Source organism: Dromiciops gliroides, chromosome 4 (genome assembly GCF_019393635.1).
Source record: "Dromiciops gliroides isolate mDroGli1 chromosome 4, mDroGli1.pri, whole genome shotgun sequence".
In the NCBI taxonomy this organism is placed as follows: Eukaryota; Metazoa; Chordata; class Mammalia; order Microbiotheria; family Microbiotheriidae; genus Dromiciops; species Dromiciops gliroides.
Genome location: NC_057864.1, coordinates 39,080,322 through 39,102,805, shown reverse-complemented (window position 1 = coordinate 39,102,805; position 22,484 = coordinate 39,080,322). Strand labels below are relative to the sequence as shown.

Genomic DNA, 22,484 nt, shown 5'->3' with positions numbered 1-22,484 from the left:
TAAGCGAGCTCTTTTTCAGCTTCCTTTGGATGAATGAACTACAATAACTCTGCTCTGACAAAATATACATGGACAACATATAAAAGGAAAGTTAGCTGTGGCGTAATAGATTCAATGCCAGCCTGAGAGCAAGTTTAGATTCATGGCCTGCTTCTGATGCACACTCTCTGTGACCCTCAACAAGTTCCCTAGAGGCTTCCTAAGAATTAGAAATTGCTGAGTCAGGTGGTGAGCTGCGCTGGTAGAGCACATTATCCTGATGAAATTACAGGTTCATATTGTCTCCATTCCCTCCCCCCCCCCAATCAAAACAAAACAAAACACTATATAAAAATCTAAGCACAGATTTTACTATTGATGAAAATATAGAGCCAAATGAATGTCTTCTTATGCCTTGAAAATATATGTATAAATTTGTAGTAGTGAACAGGACATCAGGATAAGAGGCAGAAGACCTAAGTTCTTTTTCCTGTTCTATTAAATTAATCCTTCCTGATTTTTGGCAGGTTACTTCAAGCACCAAATGCTTATGGAGAGTTTATTTGTGAAATGTAGGTCCCTTATACCCTATTTAACAGATTCATGAAGTTTTATTTGTTTTTAAAAATAATAGGTTTTCAGCCTTTAGGAAATATCCATTCTGTGATAAATGCTTGTTGTTGACTTCATAATATCACCAGCTTGTACAATGTAGATTTGATGATTACATGTGTAAATTATAGGAACAGACACATTGAAAATGAAATGGTCTAAGTGGGATTCTTAAATTGGATGACAAATTTATATATATAACCTTGGTCAGCATTTGATTATCCAGAAATTTACTATCTAGATTTTGAATTTTTACTCACCAACTTTTTTTCTTCTCCCCCCCCGCCCTGTTTTTTTTTTTTTATTAACTTCTTTGGAATTTTTTCCATGTGGTTTTCTAGCCACATATATACACTGTTTATCTCCCATAGAAGAAGGAAGAAAAAGTAATATTCCATTATGAAATTAGTATAAAAGAATACTGAGAATAGAAAATAATTTTAACAGATAAAATTTTTTTAGATTAAATTTATCTTATTTATTCAATTCATTTTGGATTGATTTGGCTATTACATATTTACCTCAATTCTGGACACTTTTACTACTCATCAGACAATGATGAGCCAAGGGTGTTCTGGGAGAAGTGTGAGAGTAATTTGTAAGTTTTGTATCTCTCCGTGTATTTTTTATTTAGGAAGATGCTAAGTAGCTTTAATGTTAGGTCTAGAGGTGGGGTAAAGAACATATGAAGTACCTAAGGAGTGATTTGGTTTTTCTTTTTTTTTTTTTCAGGAATGGGCTTTGGAGACAGAACAAGCACATTTTGTGGCACTCCAGAATTTCTAGCTCCAGAAGTATTGACTGAAACATCATATACAAGAGCTGTGGACTGGTGGGGGCTTGGTGTGCTGATATATGAAATGCTAGTTGGAGAGGTAAGCAGTGGGCAGGAATGTGTCAGAGGTCAAAAAAGAGAGTGCAGCCAGAAAGCTTGGGTGCTTTAGGAAAGAGTGAGAACTGAGGGTCTTAGCTTCCATCCCCATTCACAGCTCACCACAACTGCCTCTGAGGCTTCTGATGCCCACCATGGGCTTTGCATAGGATTCTGGAAAGAGAGCAAGGCCTGGCAGAGGATAGTCAGCTTTGAAAAGCCTTCATTGGAAATCAACACTAGATATCCCCCAAATTAGAAAGGCAACTTTAGGACAAAAAACCCACCTCTCTTCTGTCTTTTATAGATTACATTTCTTAAATTTTCAAGTCAACTTTCTAGAGAAAACAAGTGTACACGTAGACACTCGGGCTGTTTCTAAGTGAGAGATGTCCTAAATATGTAATACTGTAGAGTCAATACCCTATTTTGTCTTAAATGTTTATTTTAAAGTTGGTTAGGTGAACTTTTCTGTCCTGGTTCTTTAGTTTCAATCAGTGTGATTCTGGAACTGCCTCTGTCTTCCCATGGGTGTAGTCCTAGTACACTGCATTGTCTCCCCCTGCTGGTAGCAGGAGCTGAGGTTTTTATCTTGTTTTAATCCTCCCAGACATTGAAGAGTTTGTAATAAATGGTGTTTGTGTAATCTAGATTGTGTCTAGATTTACTAGACTTGCTTTCTAGGACCTAGTAATACCTCTCTCTCATGGCTAGACTCCAGTGGACTTTTAAATTGTTTTAGGTAGTATTGGGTTCAGGGTAATTTATTTAGATACTTGATTGGATCTATAATCTTACCAATACCCAGCATTGCAGATCACAGCTTATTATGCCTTCTCGGTCTATACAGTTTCTTGTCCATGGTCTCCCATAACTTCCCCACTGATGGTGTACCCAGCATTCTGGGGGTTGTCTCCTATTCCTCCTCCCATTGTATGCATTCCAGGAGAGTATGCTTGTTGTCCTTCAGCTATCCCATGCTCTCACTACATGACTTATCCACCTCCTGTTCTGGTCATAAATCTCTTTAATAACATCCTTGACACCAGAGGTATCAAACACGCAGCCCTCGAGCCTCACAGCAACTCTCCTGAGTCCAGCCAGAACCGGAAGAGCTCTAACCAAATAAAGAGAAATACAGTAAAACATAAGGAATGTTAATATGTAGTTTTCTGAGTCAAGCTGCAGTTTGCAAGGGTCCCTGTGTATAAATTGTGACCCAGTTTTGATTTGACTTGGACACCATGGCTTTGAACCCCCTCTCCTCTCACAGCCACCCTGCACCTCTCCTTTTCCCTTTTGAGTTACCCACATGTTCAATTTCATGACCTGTAGCTACGCAGCATCACCAGAAAATATACTGATGCTAAAAGGGATTGGGCATTTCTTTCAGGGCAAAGTTTGGTGTAACTTAAAAAATGATCAGTTCATGGGGCAGCTGGGTGGCGCAGTGGATAGAGCACCGGCCCTGGATTCAGGAGGACCTGAGTTCAAATCTGGCCTCAGACACTTGACACTTAGCTTTGTGACCCTGGGCAAGTCATTTAACCCCAATTTCCTCACCCCCCTCCCTCAAAAAAAAGATCAGTTCTTGAGATGCAGTCTAGCCCTTTTTCCTCCTAATCAATTCTGGGCTTAATTCATTTGTCCATTCTTATGTACCAATAGACTAGATCTATGGCTGTTTAGCCTATCACTTCTCAAAGTCCAGACAAGTCATTCTTTATTCACTTGGTATTAAGTATAGTTAGTCTGTAAATATTTATTAAGTGTCTATTATGTGGCAGGCTCTGTGCTAAGCACTGGGACTCAAAAAAAGTAAAAAAAAAAAAAAAACAACCAGCCCCTGCCTTCAGGGAACTCATAACCTAATGTAGGAGACAACAAATATATACAAACAAGTTATATGCAAGATAAAGAGGAAATAATTAAGAGAGAAGGCACTGGAATTGAGGGGGATTGTGAAGGCTTCCTAGAGAAGAGAGGATCGCAGGTGGAATGTAAAGGAAGTCAGAGAAGGCAGTAGTAGGAACAGAGGAATGAGAACATTCTGGGGGGAGGGGGGTAGTCAGAGGCAATCTTGCCCAGAGACAAGAGATGGAATGTCTAGGAGGCCACTGTCACTGGATTGAAGAGAAGACCTTGGGAGTGAGACATAAGAAGATTGGACAGGTAGGAGGGGGTCAGGTGATGAAGGGCTTTGAATCCCAAATAGAACATTTTATGTATGATCTTGGGGACCCAGTGGAATTTATTGGGTGAGAGGGAGCAGGTGACCGTGGTCAGACCTGCATTTTTAGTATAAGATCATTTTAGTGGATGAGTGGAGGATGGGTTGGAAAGGGGAGAGAGTGGAGGCAGGCAGACCCATCAGCAGATGATTGCAGTAATCCAGGCATGAGATGATACCTGTACAAGTGGGTGGCAGAGTTAGAGAAGAGGAGGAGGCATATTGGAGAGATGTTGCTGAGGTGAAATCGACAGGTCTTGGCAACAGCTTGGACATGGCGGGTGAGAGAGAGTGAGGCATGAGTTGGTGATGACTTCTAGCTTGCAAGACTGAGGGACTGGGAAGATGGTGATGCTGTAGTAATAGGGAATACTGGGGATGGGGGAAGATTTTTAGGGAGATCCCTAAAATGTCCCTACTGTACATCCAGTTCACAGTGTCTGAAAAGCAGTTGGAGATAGAAAATTAGAGGTCAGCTGATGGTAGGACAGGGTGGGTAGATTTGAGAAGTGTCATCTTAGAACTCTGTAGTGATTATAGATCTCATTTAGGAGATCCTATGTTACAGGGCTTACTTAAATTCAGTAAACATTTATGCTACATACAAGGTCAGAAAATCTAAACTTCCTGCATTCTACTAAAGAGATACATTTTCATAAGTAAATACAATACAAATTATATATAAGATAATTTAAAAGAAGAGATTGCTAATCAGTGCGGGGATGGGGAGCAGGGAGGAATAAGGGAAAGCCTTTTGTAGGAGGTGGCATTTCCTTTGTAGGATTTGCTTTGAAAGAAGCTGGAAGTTCTGCAAGGGGGAATTGAAAAGTGAGTGTACATGAGACTTAAAAAGACAATGTGCCTTGTACAAAGGCATGGAGAGGGGAGAGGGGAATGGGGAATGTCCTCTATAGAGAATAGCTAGAGAGGTGGGCCAGTTCAAAAAAGAATGCAAAGCATGTGAAGGGAAGTAATGAGAAATAATGATAGAAAGATAAATGGGACACAGATTGTAGAGAGCTTTAAATGTACCAGGCTGAGAATTTTGTATTTCAAAATATTTTAGGCCATCAGGGTGGATGACATGGTCAGAACTGTAATTTAGCCATAGCAACCCAACTTGGAATTAGAATGTAGAATGGATTCAAAAGGGGGAGACTGGGGATAGGGAGACTAATTAGAAGACCACAGCAGTAATTCAGACAAGAAGTAATAGGGGCCTAAACTTAAAGGAAAGGGGATATTCAACATGCCTAGGCAACTGATGAGATGTGAGGGTTAAAGAGAGGAAAGAGTCACAGGATGATTCCAGGGCTGCTACCTTGAGTGACTAAAAGAATGCTGGCTAGTGCCATCAACCAAATTTGGAAGAGGGATCCTCTACCTGGTTCTCCCTTGGATTGAAGGGCTTTGGAAGAAAATTAGTTATAATTTAGATATGTAGAGTTTGAGCTGCCTTCATGACATTCACGTGGAGGTAGCCAACAGACAATGATAGAGGACTGAAATCCTGGAGAGTCTTCGTCTAGAGAGAGAGTTGGGAGTGATGCACATAGGGATGTTGATTAAACCCCTAAGAGCTAGTGAGATCACCAAAACAGACTCCCTTTGGTGGACAGAAGGATGAGCCAGTAAAGAGAATGAGACAGAGTATAGAGCCATGTAAAAGGAGAGAGAGAGCAAATGCGCACGCAAAGGGAATGTCATAGTGATCAAGAGAGGGTATTTTGCAAGAGGAATTGGCAGCATCAATAACTGGCAAAACCAACCACCAAGGAGCTTAAGCGGAGAGGTACAAGGGGATAATAAGAATCCTAAGAGCCAGTGAACTTCTGAGGATAGAGGAGAATCAGGCATGTTTATAGGTAACAAGGAAAGAACTAATAGATAAGGTGTGGCTGAAGGTTAGAGAGAAGCAAGATGATGTTGGGGAGTATGTCTGCTGGGGAAGGCAGACAGGATGGAATGGAGGGTACATGTATTAGAAAGCCCATCTCTTCCCCAGAAGCTAGAGTTAAGAGGAACAGGGGAGTAGCTGGGGAGGAGGAGGGAATAGCAGCCTATAGCAGATGACCTTTTATAATCAAAGTCGAGGTCCTCAGCTGAGAGATTGCTGTGGAGGCTTGAGAAGAGAAGAGACAGTTTGAGATAGATATTGTGGTGAGTGGGATAGAGAATCAATTAGGGGGAAATTGAAGGGGTTCCCTTTTTGCAGTGAGGACCCACTTGAGATTAGAAAACATAAATGTAATGGACCCAGTTAGCACAATTGCATGATTTCTTATGTCTCTGTTCAGCAGCATGTGATTTGAAGCAGAAAACATGGTAGATGAGAATATGGGGTGATAAGGCATGACTCGCAATAGGACAGAGATGCAAGAGATATAGAGAGTTGGGAGAGAAACTGACACAAACTGAGTGGTTGGGATTGGGAGGAAGGAGAGTGTAGCTAGAGCAGGGACATTAGCTTGGCAAATGACTGAAGAGTGGGGGGAGCACAGGTGCCATTGAAGACATTAAAAGAAAGTTTTAGGAGGAATGAGGTAGAGAGAACAATTGGAGACCACAGTCGGATAAAGAAATGTTGTGGAAGTGGAGCAAGCACTTAGGGATGGTGGCAACATCAATCAGGTTACCATCCTCCTGACCATCCCTGAAATGGCAGGGAAGGGGTCATAGTAGTGGCATTGACTGAAGAACGGGGAGGTGAGGGTGTTTGAAGGCACATAAGGTAGAGGTAGCAAAGGAGGTTGTGAGCCAAGAAATGGAATTTATCAAAAAATTAGGAATAGATGGTGTCTGAATACAGACCAAAGCATACTATTTTTTGCTTTTTTTTTTAAATTCAAGTCTTCTTCCACAAAATAACTAATATGGAAATATGTTTTACATGATTGTGTATGTATAACCCATATAGTAGATTGCTTACCCTCTCATAAAGGGAGGAAGGGAGAAAGGGACAGCATTTGAAATGCAGAACTTTTTTTTAATAAATTGTTTTAAATGTTTACATGTAATTGGGGGAAAAATAAAAAAGTACAAAAGAAAAAATAGGAATACTGTCCTATCAGGTTTGTAGATAACAGCCACCAGAATAAGAGGTAGAAAGTCTGAAAGTAGCAATGAAGAGCAAGTGGTATTCCAGCTCTTTCGTTTTATAGATGAGCAAACTGTATAGGTAAGGCAGTGAAGAAGAACGAAAAGAGATGGAAGATGGGAGAAAAAAAGAATGATTATATGGGGGGGGGGGAGGGCAAGCTCCCATAGAAGACAGGAGGACACGGAAACAAGAGTACACTTGGAAGAGGGACAGAAGGTCAAGAATATCAAGGAAATTCATGGAGGGCAAAGTGGAAAGGAAGGAGGCCTGGCTATTCCAGATCCCAAACTACTACAAAGCCATAATTATTCAAACACTTTGTTATTATGTAAGAAATAACTGGATCAACCACTCCCCAATCGATGGACACCCTCTTTGTAATTCTTTGTAAGCACGAGAAGAGCTACTCTAAATATTTTCATATGTCCCTAGTCATCATTTGTTTTGCATAGGAGTAATCCTTACTGTCTCTTCCCTCTTCTGACCACTTCAGATGAGAATGAGGCTTAGGTGTCACCCACTCCCCCAACTTTTTATTTATGTAGACCTTTATTTGTGTACCCTGATTTATATGAGATAATTTTCCCCATCCTTCCTCTCCCTGATGTATCCTTTTCCCCACCCTTTTAATTCTTCTTTTTAGATCATTAAAACCTAATGGAACAGGGGCAGTTAGGTGGCGCAGTGGATAGAGCACCAGCCCTGGAGTCAGGAGTACCTGAGTTCAAATCTGGCCTCAGACACTTAACACTTACTAGCTGTGTGGCCCTGGGCAAGTCACTTAACCCCAATTGCCTCACTTAAAAAACAAAAACCTAATGGAACTACTTTCAGGTCCCGTGTTTAATTAGATTCTGTGATCCCTGATGCTGATAGAGTTGAGGGAGGAAATTATATCTCCCCATATTACAGTGTCAAAGTTTGTTTTTGTTTAGTCTGTCGTAATTGTACATTTATGCTTAACTTTAAATGTTTCATGTGACTCCCTCTTTACACTTTAAAGTTTCTATGCAGCTCTGATCTTTTCATCAGGTATGCTTAGAAATCCTATATTTCATGAAAGGTTAATTCTTTTCCTCCAAAGGATTACATTCTGTTTTGTTGGCTAAGTTATTTTTGGTAGAAAGTCAATGTCCTTTGCCTTGTGGACTAGTATAATCTAAGCTCTCCACTGCTTTATAGTGATGGGTGCTAAATTTTGTCTAATCTTGACTGTACCTCCTTATTACATGAATTTTTTTTTCTTTTCTTTTCCTTTTTTTTTTTTTTTTGACTGCTTGTATTGTTTCTTTGATTTAGAAGCTCTGGATTTTCACTATAATGTCCTAGGAGTTTTCATTTTGGGGTTTCTTTTAAGAAGTTATTGATAGATTCTTTCTTTTTCCACTTTGCCCTCTAGTTCTAAGAGATCCGAATAGTTTTCTTTTAAGATTTCTTGAAATATGATATCTGAGTTCTTTTTTTGTTTTGTTTTGTTTTAGTTTTCAGATAATCCCTTGATCTGTATTCCAGGTCACTTTTATTTTTTTCCTGTGAGATACCTTAATTATTTTCTATTTTTTCAATCTTTTGATTTTGTTTAAATATTTTGTTACTTCATGGAATCAGTAGTTTTTATTTGGTTCATTAAGGTTTTTAGGGCATTTGGTTCATGGGTCAGATATTATACTTCTTTGCCAAGCTATTAATTACCTTTCTATCTTTCATAGTTTTCATTTATTTTTATTTTTTTCCTTTAGCATTCTCATTTTTAAAAATCGTTTTTAATCCTTTTTTTCAAAAAATTCTTTATCTCTTTTAGAAATTCTAGTTCAAGCTTCTCCCACACTGTTTTCCTTTGAGACTTTGCTTATAAATTATTTGGAATCCTGGGTTTATATCTTGAGGGTCCCTGTCACCTTAATAACTTTTTGTGGTGGGATTCTTTATTGTTGTTGTTCATTCTTCAAGCCCACATTCTAATGGTAGATTTTATGTCAGGGTCAGGCTCTGTACACGTCTTGAATGAATGGGCTGGTCCTGATATTGCTTTCTTGTGATCTTGAGTATTGTGTTATTCTAAGATCTCAGGGGGACAGACAGCTCAGGCTGGGGCTATGCAGGCTTTCAGTGCTCCCAAAGTGGTCTGATCTCTGTCTTCCTAGTCTCAGCTCTTTGGGTCTGAGCAACACACCTGTGGGCTTTCTGTGGTTGGCGTTCCAGTTCAGCCAGCCAGCTGGGAACTACCTCTTCTGGGTCAGAGGGACAGAAAGTGCAGGGCCCTTTGATCTTGGATTCCTGCCCCAGTTATTCTGCAGGCATCAGACTGGTCAGGAGGCTGGAATGGAGAGCCTGCTCTGCTCCTGAGCCCAGAGCCACAAAGCAATATGTTCCTTATTTAGTACATAGCCTAGGCCTGCCACCATCCCTCACCCTGGCTCACCACCACAGATGCCAGTCCCCACCTCAGTCCCCTGTGCATCTGTGACCCTGTAACTGAGTAGTGAACAACAGTTTCCTACTGCTTCTCTTCTTGCACTTTGCATGAGATCAGAATCTTCTGTGAGGTCTGGGACCTCTTGTTGCCCTGGTGTACCTCCTTTTCCTGTGCTAGAACGTTCCACACGGCTCTTCCTGGCTAGACTCCATGCCCAGGGTTCATAGCTTTCTCAGTCTTTCTTTTACAATCTGGGCTAGAAAAATGACTCACTTTGATTTCCCCCCTTTGGATTTCCAGAAGAAGGTTCATTCTGGTGTGTTTTCTAGAGCTGTTTGGGAGAAAAATAGAGAAAGGTGTACTTCTTCTTCCTGTTTTGTTACTCCGCCTCTGGCTTTTTAAAATTTTGTTTTGTTTTTAAAATGGGGTGTCCTTTCCTCCTTAACATATTCTTCAGAATCAGTCCCTCAGTGCCCTCAAAATTGTCATCTCCAACACAAATGTCTTTTATGTATATTTGGCCCAGTCCATTTGCTTTCCTCATACTTGTCTTCTTTAAACAGTATATTGAGGATTATAATGTTAGAGTCTAGACTTAATTGTTCAACTACCAGTGGTGGCGAAATGACTTTGTTATGGAAAGATCTTTTCCCTTTTCAGTTGTTCATTGCCCTCTACTGCAAAATGGGAACAATGCTAGCACCTATATCCTAAGGTGGTTGTGAGGATCAAAGCCGGTAACATTTCCTGGCACAAATAGTAGGCGCTTAATAAATGCTTGTTCCCTTTTTTCCCTCTCTCCAATTTTTGATGCCCTAAGGATGTTTTGGCTTATTTGAGTCTCATTTAGCAAGCTTTTTATAAACTTGAATGTTGTTTTTTCTCACCTCTCCTAGCTTCTTTATGTTTCTCATTATACTTCTACCTTCCATTAGTCCCTGCAAAATTTTAAAAACAAGTTTATATTCCAAATTAGTTAAGGTAGCTACCAATAATCTTTTCTATTATATTTTTTACTCAAAATTTTCCTCAATTTTCACCCACCTACCAAGAGATAATCAACAGAAGTGTTCTCCTCTGAGATATTGCAGGAAAAGCTGACCATTTGACTCTTTCTCCTTTACTCTTCCAGAAAGGGTGTATGGAGTGTTCAGGGAGGACTAGCACGTCTGCTATGAGTGTTTGCCAAGACCCTTTCAGGGCTCCTCATACACCTTTGGTGTCTGCTTGGCAATCAGTTCTCACCTGTGGCTCCAAGATGCTGCTCTGCAGCCTCACCCGTCAAGCCATCTCAGTAGGTGGGCTAAACCAGGTTGACAGCAATCAACAGACCTCAGACCTGTTGATGAGTTAGGTGGGGTGTCTACCCCAAGCATGTGAAGGCCTCTCCAGGTAGAATGGAAAAATGAGAACAATTTGTCCCTCTGGCTATAGAGGCAGCTGAAGCAGGCTCTGTGGAGGGCTTAGAGCTTGGTCAGATATCAGAAACACCAAGATCATCCACTGAATCCTGGGCCATCTTGCTACTGGACTTTGATAACTGGAGGAAAAAGTTGTACAACTCTGCCTCACTTCAATTCACAGGCAAGTGAAGACATCATCCTGTGATGTCATTGATCGTCCTGGAAAATGAAGGGCGAACAACTGTCCCAGAATGATTCCAGGCTCTTATAGCAGTCAGGCTGGAAAGTTACTGTTAGAAGCAAATGCCTCTAAGTGATTGAGTTATACATTTAGCTCTTAATTGCTTGTGAACCAATTTTTTCACCCATTTTGCTATTCATTAACACTTCTAGAAGAAGGTAGTTTAAGGAAAAGTATCTGAAGACAAAAATTCAGTCATCCTGTTTACTTCATATGTCATTGAAAAAATCTTGGATCATATATTTTGTAGTTCTGGTAAAAAAAAAAATCAAGGTTGAACCTATTCATTAAAATGAACTTGCAGAATTCAATGTATTTTTATTTTGTTTTTTGGTGGTTTTTGTTTTGTTTTGTTTTGGTGAGGCAATTGGGGTTAAGTGACTTGCCCAAGGTCACACAGCTAGTAAATTGTCAAGTGTCTGAAGCCAGATTTGAACTCGGGTCCTCCTTCCTGACTCTAGGGCTGGTACTCTATCCACTGCGCCACCTAGCTGCCCCTCAATGTATTTTTGCTATCCTTTCCCCCCTGCCACTCCCACCCTCCCCCGACACATATATGTGCATACTTAATTTCAATTAATTAATTGATATCTGACCAAATTTTTCACATGCATATTTTATATACCGCTCCTGGGATCGGCAGAACTCTAGCAGTGAATAAAAAGGTACAAGATCCTTCTTTTCCTCCTGCTAAATGAGGGTGAACTACCAGACTGGGAATGTTGCCTGGATTAAACTAAGCAGTTTGCCCTAAATCATAGGATCGGAGAGTTGGAAGGGACCTTGACAGAGTCTAGTCTTAACACATACCTGGAAGAAATCCGGCTGTAACAGGACCGACAAGTGGGTGTCTGTCCTCTGACTGAGGAAGGGGAACACGTTTGGGCATCGGATGCCCGCTCTGGAGCTGAGAAGAGAGTTCCACTTCTCTTTGCATGCACCAGCTCGTGACTTGAAGACCTCTGTCGTACCCCCTCCAAGGCTGCTTTTCTCCAGTCTGTAAGGCAGGCCTGTGGTGAAATGGATTCTAAGTCCATGGTTATCCTGGTTGCACTTCTCTGGCACACTCTCCTTCCTAAACTAGCACCCATAGTGGAGCTCAGATATGCTGGGTCAGACCTGACAAGGGTCGGGCACAGTGGGGCCATGACCTTTCCTCGACGTTGTCTTATCTGCACCCAGGGCCTCCCACCTCCCCTGTGGCCTTCTCGGCATGGCATGCCTCTGTAAGGCCCGCTTCTCCTCTTGAAGCATTGCTCCTGGAGCCTCCATTTGTGAAAGGGCCCATTCCAACCTTTATTCCTCTCCTGTCCCTGTTCTAGCCTCCAGACTTCAAACTGTTATCTAGAACCCTTGAGGATAGTTGTGAATACCTGTGTTTTTCTCTCTCTGAATTCTAAAACTTTTTTTTAATGTGACCATCTTTGATAAATCGTTCTAAAATAAATAACAAAATTCTCTGTCCTTTTGGAGGGTGAAGGTGTAGACAGAACAAAACTGTTATTTCATTGGCATAGGGAATTCCTGATGAGGAAACTAAACAAAGCAGATTGGCACCTGCTCTTTTAACTTAGAGTCTTAGAGAGTTTCCTGAGGGCATTGGGAAATTAAAGCCAGTGACTAGGAGATGTCGGAGCCCGGGCTCAAACACAGGTGCACCTGATCCCACCACAAAGCCAAACTTTCTGAGACTGTGAATGTCTGTTCTCCTGCCTTTCCCTGATACAGTGAATTCACCATCTAGGGTGACTTATGTTTTCAGGACCGCTTATCATTGTTATTTTGAATCTGCATAAACTTAGAAACAAGATAACCAAACTTTTTAGAATGGTGAATAAAATAAGGTTAAAAAGGCTTTGGCTGTGAAAACAGTAGATCTTTGTCATTTCTTTTGGCTGCATGAAAGACTTTTTTCTTACCTCCTGGTTATGCCCCTCTTAGGTGTGACTGCAAGGAAGCCAGGTAATAACAGAACTTGTAGTAGTCAAAGTCATTTTAACTTACCAGAAGTTCCTTTTTTTTATCTTTTTCCCAGTCTCCCTTTCCTGGTGATGATGAAGAAGAGGTTTTTGATAGTATTGTAAATGATGAAGTAAGGTATCCACGATTCTTGTCTACGGAAGCCATTTCCATAATGAGAAGGGTAAGAGCCAAACGGTATCTAATAAGTCTCTTAAAACAAATTTGTTCTGCTGAAAACTATGGCAGCATTTAATTTATTTCTGTTATCCTTATCTCCTGTACAAATTCACACATGATTACAAAGAATTACTATCTGACCAAATTTAGCATGTGCGTATTGTATATATACTCCCAGCAGTTCTTGGGATAAGCAGAAGGCCAACAGTGGGAAAACAGATGCCAGCCTGGAAATGGAGTCCAGACTGAACTAAGCACCTTACCCTAAATCACAAAATCTGAGACAGCCACCTAGGCCAGCCCAGAGTATCCACTGGTTCCTTACCAGATGGAGTATAGTTTTCTTCCTAAAATGAACTAAGCACATTTCTGACCGAATAGAGAGACAGGGATAATGCTGTCAACCCCTACATCTGTGACAGCAATCGTCTGGTGGTCCCTTTCCAGGACACTAGGCATACACTTAGCATAGCTGGCTGCCACCAAACTAGCGCCTTGAGAATGGAGGGTGCTTTTAGAAGGAAGGAGAACTGAAGGCGGGCTTTGGGGAGGCAGCTTGTTCTACTTGTACAACCTTGTGTTTGTGATACTAGCTACTGAGAAGAAATCCAGAACGGCGCCTGGGAGCTGGTGAGAAAGATGCCGAGGATGTAAAAAAACACCCATTTTTCCGGGTAAGTAGGAAATGAAGGGAACTTTTAATCCCATTTAGCAAATTGCAGTAGGAAACTCAGTGTGTATGGTCTTTGTTCTTTGAAACAGCTCATTGATTGGAACGCTTTGCTGGCCAAGAAGGTAAAGCCACCTTTTGTCCCCACCATCCGAGGACGAGAGGATGTGAGTAATTTTGATGATGAATTTACCTCAGAAGCACCTATTCTGACCCCACCTCGGGAACCGAGGATACTTTCAGAAGAGGAGCAGGAAATGTTCCGAGATTTCGACTACATCGCTGATTGGTGTTAAGTTCTGAGACACACACTGTGAAACCAGCAGAAGCCAGGCCCCTTTAGCCCAATAGCAACCCTCCGCTGGCTGGCTGTACCACCACATGAAGATTTGTTTTCAAGGACTAGTCTCCTGTCTTTCCTGAAGAGTGGCCTCTTGCAATGTATTTCCATTTTTAATCTGTGCACTGGAGACAGTGTTAATGGGGTTTGAGCTGAATACAGGCCATATAAACATCCTTCACAGGCGGACACTCTTGGATCCATGTTGTCTTTTTTTTCCTTCCTCTTCTACAGTGGATACCTTTGTCATAGGCTTGCCTTAAATGGAAGGAAGACCAGCTTGGGATCTAGAAAGGATGACCAGTTTACTTCATTCCACTGTGTTTTAAGAATAAAAGCTTGGGATGCTAGTGATACTCAACCTTAACAAGATCCTATCTGAATAAGGCAAATGCTGTTATTTTTTAAAGGAATTACTTTAATATTATCCACAAGTGTCATTTGCAGCTTGTGCACATTTTGGTGTTAAGTTTGAAATAATGGAATGAATTGATGCCTTCTTTTGTAAATGTTCTATATTTATTAGGAGAAAATGTTTTTAATGCCTCATCTTTACCAACCATGTAAGTGCTTCCATAATAATATGGACAAGTTCTCAAAGCTACTTGCCAAACAATTTTTTGTTTGTTAAGCATTGCTGAAACAAACAGAACATCCACATTTATTAAGAAAGTAAAGAAAGGAGGGCTTCTGGTCAGTCTGAATTGAGATACTGTATTTACTGTGCACATTTCCAAAGCCTCGATGCTCATGGACTTTCAGTCATGACTTTCCAGAATCAGTGAACAGACAGATGACCTTTTTCAAAACGAGCCACCCTTCATTTAGCCCTAGTTCTCTTGTATCTGCTGTATTAAGGTGTACACATCCTTTTTACACGTGGGGGTGCACATGCACATGCACATGTGCAAGTCATAATCTACTCGATGTTCGAGGCTTGTTATTTAATTGGACCACTTCATTACTTAGGCACAGTGGCCACACAGACGCCTTCGACTCCAGCGTTTATGGGAAGTACATTTGTATACATTTTAGGCCACTGAATCCAGATTTTATATTGGCAGTTACTGAGGGTAAAAAGCAATATGTTGTAACAGAATGTATAAATATTTTTGATAAAACAGTGTATGTATATTTTATAAACCTATTATAACACTAAAAAACTGTACCTCAAAAGTCTCAAGAAGTAATTTGACCCAATATTATAACACTTGAGGGCCTGTTTTGAGGCTACCTTAGTGTTGCTACAGAAAAGTCACTTTGCCAACCAAGAGTTTCTACTTGCCGAGAGCCTTTTTCCTTGTCTGTGACTCTGATAATCAGTTTCCCCTCAATTAGGATATAGAATATAAGTCTATCTATATATTCATATAGATAGCTTGTGATCCTGGCTCAGCCAAGCAGGGTCCGTGGCACCTCACCAATAGCGAGCCATCAGCTAACTAGACTGATTGAACCATGTAGTCACCATAAGCAGGCTCCCCTCTGAAACAGAATTCATGATTAAACCCTATGGGGAAGAATGAAAGCACACTGAGTCACAAAGAACTGAGCTAAGATATCAGTTGAGTGTTCCAAGGACCTTGCATCTATCCATGGTCACTTATGGTTTGTCCTCCTCAGAGTAGTGGAAGCCCCAAGAGCACTGACATTCCCACTCATGCCCTTTGACACTAACCAAGTGATGATTGCATCAAGCTCACGATGCTGCACAAAGAGAAGGGCCGACGAGCTCACTGGGAAAGGGGGCCCAGCCTGTCGGGCTTATTCCTCACAATTCCAAACATTTTCTCACTAAAGAGAGAAACACGCTTTCTGAAGTTCTTTCTGCCAGTCACTGTTTTTGGCAGGGGACGGAGAAGGAGCTTACCTAAGGGCTCTGGGTCCCATTGAAACTGTGTTCTACAATATGAAACACAAAATACTTTTGAGGTACAGTCTGCTATCCCTATCTGGTTCTCCGATACACCCAGAGAGCCATGTCTTGAAAAGGCTTTTAGCATTAAACACTGAAGGAGCCTTTTGTAACTACACATTGTACAGAAATCTTTTTTTTAATTGAAGTAAATCACTAAAAAAAATTAGAGGGCAGGGTATGTTCACACAATTAAGCTGAAGAAAGCACTAATTTTCTCTGTAGTTTTTTAAAGTATATTTTTAGTCAGATTAAAATTTTAAACTCTAGATTGTAAATATATTTTGCTATACTGTATCTGTAAGTGGCTGCTCAGAGCACTTTGTAAGGAAATTAGGCTATTTTAGAATGGTACACTATGCATTCATTAAAATGAGACGTGCCTTTTAACAATGTCGTTCTAAAGAAAACTTGAGTGTTTTGCAGTCATTAATTATCACAAATGCACAAATTAAAGTTTAAATAGATTGTACTTTTTAACTTTGATTTTAAGTATGATTTTCTTCTAAAGCTATCCTCTGGCTTAGATCATGGCACCGGGACCATATTGCAGATTTGGTTTATTTGGGGATTCCTTTATGTCTCAACAGTGTGAATGAACTACACCCCCTAACCCTGTCCAGCCATATTGCAAATGCACACTCTGCTCATAAGGGAGATGGGGGGGGGAGGGAGCAGCTTGTGCCACCGCAATGATAAATCAGTAACCCTCTCACAAAGGAGGGACTGGACAGGATTGTGATCCACAGTGTAGGCACAAAAATGATTCCTTTCCTTGGTCAAAGTGCTTCATTATATGAACTAAATTTGAACTTCAGTGAACAGGCAGGTGAGTATGAAAGGGGTCCATCGGGGTTTCCAGAATCTTCTCCAAAAATGTAAACCAAATTCCTGTATTTCTATATTCGTAGTGGGTACCTGGGGATGAAATGTCACTGATTGGCAGTGGTTCCTAAGCTAGTCCTGGGAACACTATGGGACCCCTGACTGAATCTACTGCTCATAGAGCCTTTTTCAGGACAAATGAAACCGAAATCGAAGAGGCCAAAATCAGTTCAAATGGAGTCTGGTAATGGAAAATATCGGGTCTTCTCAAAGAAAGAATCGTGACCTTAAAACCGAGTGATATTATTTATGGTATGGGATGCCCGGCAGTCAACAAACACAGCGTGATCTCTAGTTGACACAAGTTCTAATAAATCAAAAAGAATAAAGAAGGTTGTTGGGGTGCTGTTCTAGTTCTCTAGGCTTACAGACCAGCTAGATGCCATATGGGATTGGGTTTATAGAAACACCTGCCCCCAGCCTCCAGTTACAGGTGTGCTTCTCTCCTTAAGCTACTTATGGCCAAGTGAAGATCAGAATTGCTAGTATGTATAAAGTGCTTTAGGGTTTGCAAAGCACTTCACAGATACCTCATTTTATATTCACAACAACTCTGGGAGGTAAGTACTGTTATTTGTAAATGGGGAAATTGAAGCCAACAAGTGACTGCTCAGGGTCATCCAGATAGTAAGTATCTGGAGCTGGGTTTGAATTCAAGTCTCCCTGGCTCCAGGTCTAGCGCTCTATGCACTATAGCGCCACCTACCTTATCATAGTGCTTGTTTCAAAGTCAGTGATTATTTGTAAAGTGATTTTTAGGGGTTTTGTATGGGACTGAATTTTGAAATGCAACCAACTCTTGATGATACTCTGCTTGTCCATTTTAAGGATTTCTCAGACCCCTTGCCTCTCCAATTTGCTGTCTGCACTAAAGTTATTCCACTAACATTTCTGCCAGTGATTAGGACACCAAAAAAAGTTTCATGATAAGGAACAGATACATGTTGACTGAAATGAGATTTTTGGATTATCTGTATCTTAATTACCCACATTATATATGTCAACTCCTTCCCACCTGCCAAACCTCTAAGCCATTCATTATAAATGCAGTTTTGGTGTAAAATACATACTCACTGGACTAGGATTCAGGAGACCTGGGTTCAAGTATTGGATACACCCTTCAGGTATGTGATCTTGATTGAGATCTCATGGTCTGAGTTAGCCCATCTACAAAGTTAAGACATTGGACTAGATGCCATCTAATGTCCCAGCTATGAAACCATATGGGTCCTTGGCAGATGGATAGATTCTCAGCCACAAATAAAATTCTTAGCACAGTCAGGGATGTAAGAGAGATTTGTTGACTTTAGCACAAATCCTCTCAGATTTAAAACAATATCCAAACTAACAAATGTGGTACACACACAGCTTTCTGCTCATGGGGAAAATCACCTACTTAGAGCAACAGAGCAGAGAAAGTGATTTGAGAATTAAAATAATTCAAAGATTTCTCATCAAAGAAAGTTTCAACTAGATCTAAACTGTCCAACTTGCTCTGGAGCAAACAGGTTACCTGATTTGCCCAGGTTCTCATAACTAGGATGTATATAAGGCTACATTTGAACTCAGGTCCCCGTGACTCTGGGTTCAGTGCTTTATCTACTACACCATCTAGCTGGAGAAAATGGGAAGGTATGGGATAAAGGAAGAATTCAAGCAAATGTTTCTTATCCTTGGCAAGAAATGCTGACCTACTTTCTGAAGTTGAAACCAAGGAGTTAGAGGATGGAGGTTTGAAAGAGGAGACCTGAGAGAACTCTTAAAAAGAGGACCCCAGTCTTTCCAAATGACTAAAGGCTCAAGGATTCAGAGGGTTTTTGCATGTGATCTTAGGGGTCATCAGAAGCTACTGGAGTTTACTGAAGAGAGGAATGATTTGTATTTTGGGAAGATCACTTTGATGACTGAGTGGAAGATGGCCTGAAGTGGGAAGAGACAAAACCAGGAGGCCCACTAGCAGGCGATTTCAATAGTCCAGGTGATGAGGACTTACACCGGGAGTGTCAGAGGAGAGAAGAGAGCATATACAAGAGATGTTATGCAGGTGAGATTGACAGGTCTTGGCAACAGATTGGATATGGGAGGTGGAAGAGTGAAGAGTTGAGGATGACATCTAAGTTTGGAGCCTGAGGCACTTGGGGGATAGTATGGCACTTGATGGTAATGGGAAAGTTTAAAGGGTTGGAGGCCTTAGGAGGAAAAGATCAGGAGTTCAGTTTTGGACATGTTGAGATTAAAATGTGTATGGAGGGGCAGCTAGGTGGCACAGTGAATAGAGCACCGGCCCTGGAGTCAGGAGGACCTGAGTTCAAATCCGGCCTCAGACACTTAACACTTACTAGCTGTGTGACCCTGGGCAAGTCACTTAACCCCAATTGTCCCGCCAAAAAAAAAAAAAAAAGATGTATATGGAATATTCAATTCTGAATGCCCAATGGGCAATCAGAGACTGACAATCAGCTGGGAGATGTCTGGATGAACAGATGTGAGAATCATCAAGATAAAGTAATGGAATTATGGTATCACCAAGTGAAGTAGACTAGAGGGAGGAGAGGGCCCATGACAGAACTTTGGGGGACACCCACTATCAGCAGGTGTGACCTGGACAAATCAAGAGGGACTGAAAAGGCTGGTCAGGTCGGAGAACCAGGAGAAAGTGTCATAAAAACCTGGAGAGAAGAGAATGTTAAGGTGAAGATTGACAGTGCCAAAGGCTGTGGAGAGGTCAATGAAGGATGAAGACTGAAAAAGGACCACTGGATTGGGCAATTAAGAGATTGTGGTAACTTTGGAGAGAACAGTTTCAAAGCAATGGTAAGATCAGGAGCCAGATTATAGGGTCAAGAAGAGAGTGAGAAGAAAGGAAAGGGAGGCATCAATTGTAGGTGGCCTCAAGGTTCTCTAAAGGGGAAATAAGGGATGATATCAGGCATAGATGGATGAGGGGTTTTTTGAGAATGGGGGAGACTGAAGATTAGTGAGAAAATGGAGATGATGAGAGAGGCCATCTGATGATGAAGATGGGATGGAAGGGGATCACTTGTGCATGTCGAAGGATGTACTTTGGCAAGAAGAAGGGCCAAGTCTTCATGTGAGACAAGGGTCAAGGGACAGTGAGTGACAGAAGGCATTTGAGTGATGAGTTTACTCTGTCCATGGCCTTAATTTGTTTTCAGTGAAATAAGAAGCAAGATTCTCAACTTAGAGGCTAGGAGGAGCCAGGGTAAGCCTGAAAAGGAATGGAAAGGTTTGGAAATGAGTGGGATATAGTGAGTGGAGTGGAATAGGCAGTCATTTAGGGAGATGTAAAAGGATTCCCTTGTCACAGTAAAGGGCCCAGTTGAAGTGATGTAAACTAAATTTGTGGTGGATCCAGTCAGCACAGTTGAATATATTTCTCCAGTTTTATTTGGTAGCACATAAGGAGGAGGAAAGGCAAAGATGATGGATGTAAACTAGGCTGGGGGTTTGGTGGGGCAGGATCACTGATTGATAGAATAAGGAGTAGAAAACTCAAGAGAACAGGACACTGTAGAGTTAAACCGCTAAGTGGTCAAGATGGGGAAGGAAAAGTATGTAGCCAGTGCAAGGATAAAAGCCTGAGAAAGAATTAGGTCAAGGGATTGAAAGTCATGCTGAGGATAAAGCAGCATTTGAAGTTGCAAGGCAAAGGGGGAGGTAGAACAACATATGGTCAGATAAGAATTGCATGGGCAGGGAGCAGCTAGATGGCACAGTGGTTAAAGCACCGGCCCTGGATTCAGGAGTACCTGAGTTCAAATCCGGCCTCAGACACTTGATACTTACTAGCTGTGTGACCGTGGGCAAGTCACAACCCCCATTGCCTAAAAAAAAAAAAAAAAAAAAAAAAGAATTGCATGGGCAGCTAGATGGCATAGTGAATAGAGTGCCAGACCTGGTCAGGAAGACTCATCTAAGTTCAAATCAGGCCTCAGATACTTACTAGCTGTGTGACCCTGGACAAGTAACTTAACCTTGTTTGTCTCAGTTTCCTCATCTGTAAAATGAGCTGGAAAAGGAAATGGCAACCCACTCCAATATTTCTGCCAAGGAAGCCCCAAGCAGGGTCCCAAAGAGTTGGACACAACTGAAGAGTGACGAGAGAATTTCTGAGTTCATAGATGTAGAAGTGGAGAATTTGTGGGTGATAGCAAGACCAAGGAACTGGTTATCTCTCTGTGTAGCCTGTAATTGGGGTATACAAGAAGAAAACCATACAAAGAAGAAGGGATGGGAGGCATGGGTGACACTTGAACCCCACTCTTTTCTAAACTGGTAAAAGGAGGTAAAGATACACATATACATTTTGTACAGAAATACATTTCAATAAATAGAGAAGCAGAAGGGAAAGGAGAGAAGGAAGAAATTATGCTGTAAGAAATTATTAAGGGTACGGCTTCAGAGAAACCTGGGAAAGTTTTTATGAACTGATGCAGAATGAAGTGAGCAGAACCAGTAGAATAATTTATACAATGATAACAATATTGTAAAAACAACTTTTAAAGAATCAGGGAATCTGATCAGCATCATGACCATCCACAATTCCAGAAGATGTCTCCTGACAGAGAAGTGAAGGACTCGGAATGTGAAATGAAAAATATTTTTTGGACATAGCCAAAATGGAAGTTTCTTTTGCTTTCCTATACCTATTTGTAACAAGGGTTTTATTTTTCATTCCTTCTCCACTGGGGTAAGGGAAAGTAAGTGGAAGGAACAGAAGGCAAATGACTCCATGCCCGATGCTATACCCACTGTGCCCCCTAGCTCCCAAAGAGCCTCATGAGTACCTGATGGGATAGATAGCCATGGATAAGCAGCAGTTCTGGAAAATGATCTGGGGGGTTTAGTGGACTGTAAGTTTAACATGTCGGTATAATGCCACAGTCCCCACCCTTCATTCAGAGGTGCCCTTGTCAAACTTCATCTGGAATACTGGGTTCAGCTCTGAGAGTCATAGTTTTAAGAAGAGCCCTGGTCCGATAAAGCTGTGCATACCCTTTGACCCAGCAATTCCACTTTTAGGTCTTTTGCCCAAAGAAATCATGGAAGGGGGAAAGTGACCCACGTGTACAAAAATATTTATAGCTGCTCTTTACGTGGTAGCAAGGAATTGGAAGATGAGGGGATGCCCATCAATTGGGGAATGGCTAGACAAGTTGTGGTATATGAATACAATGGAATACTATTGTGCTGTAAGAAATGATGAGCAGGAGGAGTTCAGAGAAACCTGGAGGGTCTTACATGAGCTGATGATGAGTGAGATGAGCAGAACCAGAAGAACATTGTACACAGTATCATCAACATTGAGTGTTGACCTACTGTGATGGACTATATTCTTCTCACCAATGCAATGGTACAGAAGAGTTCCAGGGAACTCATGATAGAAGAGGATCTCCAAATCCAAGAAAAAAAAAAGAAAGAACTGTGGAGTATAGATGCTGATTGAACCATACTATTTCTTTTGTTTTGGGTGCTGTTGTTTTTTTTTCTATTTTGAGGTTTTGCATCACTGCTCTGATTTTTTCGCTTGTAACGGGATTAATGCAGAAATAGAATTAAGGTTATTATGTGTATATATATATGTGTGTGTATATATATATATATCTATATGTATATGTATATAGATATATAGATATAACCTATATCAGATTACCTGCTGTCT

The 22,484-nt window shown here is 41.1% G+C and overlaps 1 protein-coding gene across 5 annotated transcripts in view; it reads left to right on the top strand.

The window, feature by feature from the left end:
• Positions 1 to 16,374, top strand: part of PKN2 (protein kinase N2) — a 163,954-nt gene extending 147,580 nt beyond the window's left edge. For 4 of the 5 annotated variants that reach the window (XM_044002300.1, XM_044002299.1, XM_044002298.1 and 1 more), the window contains 4 exons: positions 1,324 to 1,466; positions 12,888 to 12,995; positions 13,585 to 13,665; positions 13,754 to 16,374. In XM_044002300.1, the coding sequence (XP_043858235.1) occupies positions 1,324 to 1,466; positions 12,888 to 12,995; positions 13,585 to 13,665; positions 13,754 to 13,957 (536 nt within the window). In that variant the 3' untranslated portion in view covers positions 13,958 to 16,374. Of the gene's footprint in view, positions 1 to 1,323; positions 1,467 to 12,887; positions 12,996 to 13,584; positions 13,666 to 13,753 lie in introns of those variants that run through there. The other variant, XR_006356340.1, reaches the window with a different exon arrangement.
• The last annotated feature ends 6,110 nt before the right edge of the window (positions 16,375 to 22,484 follow it).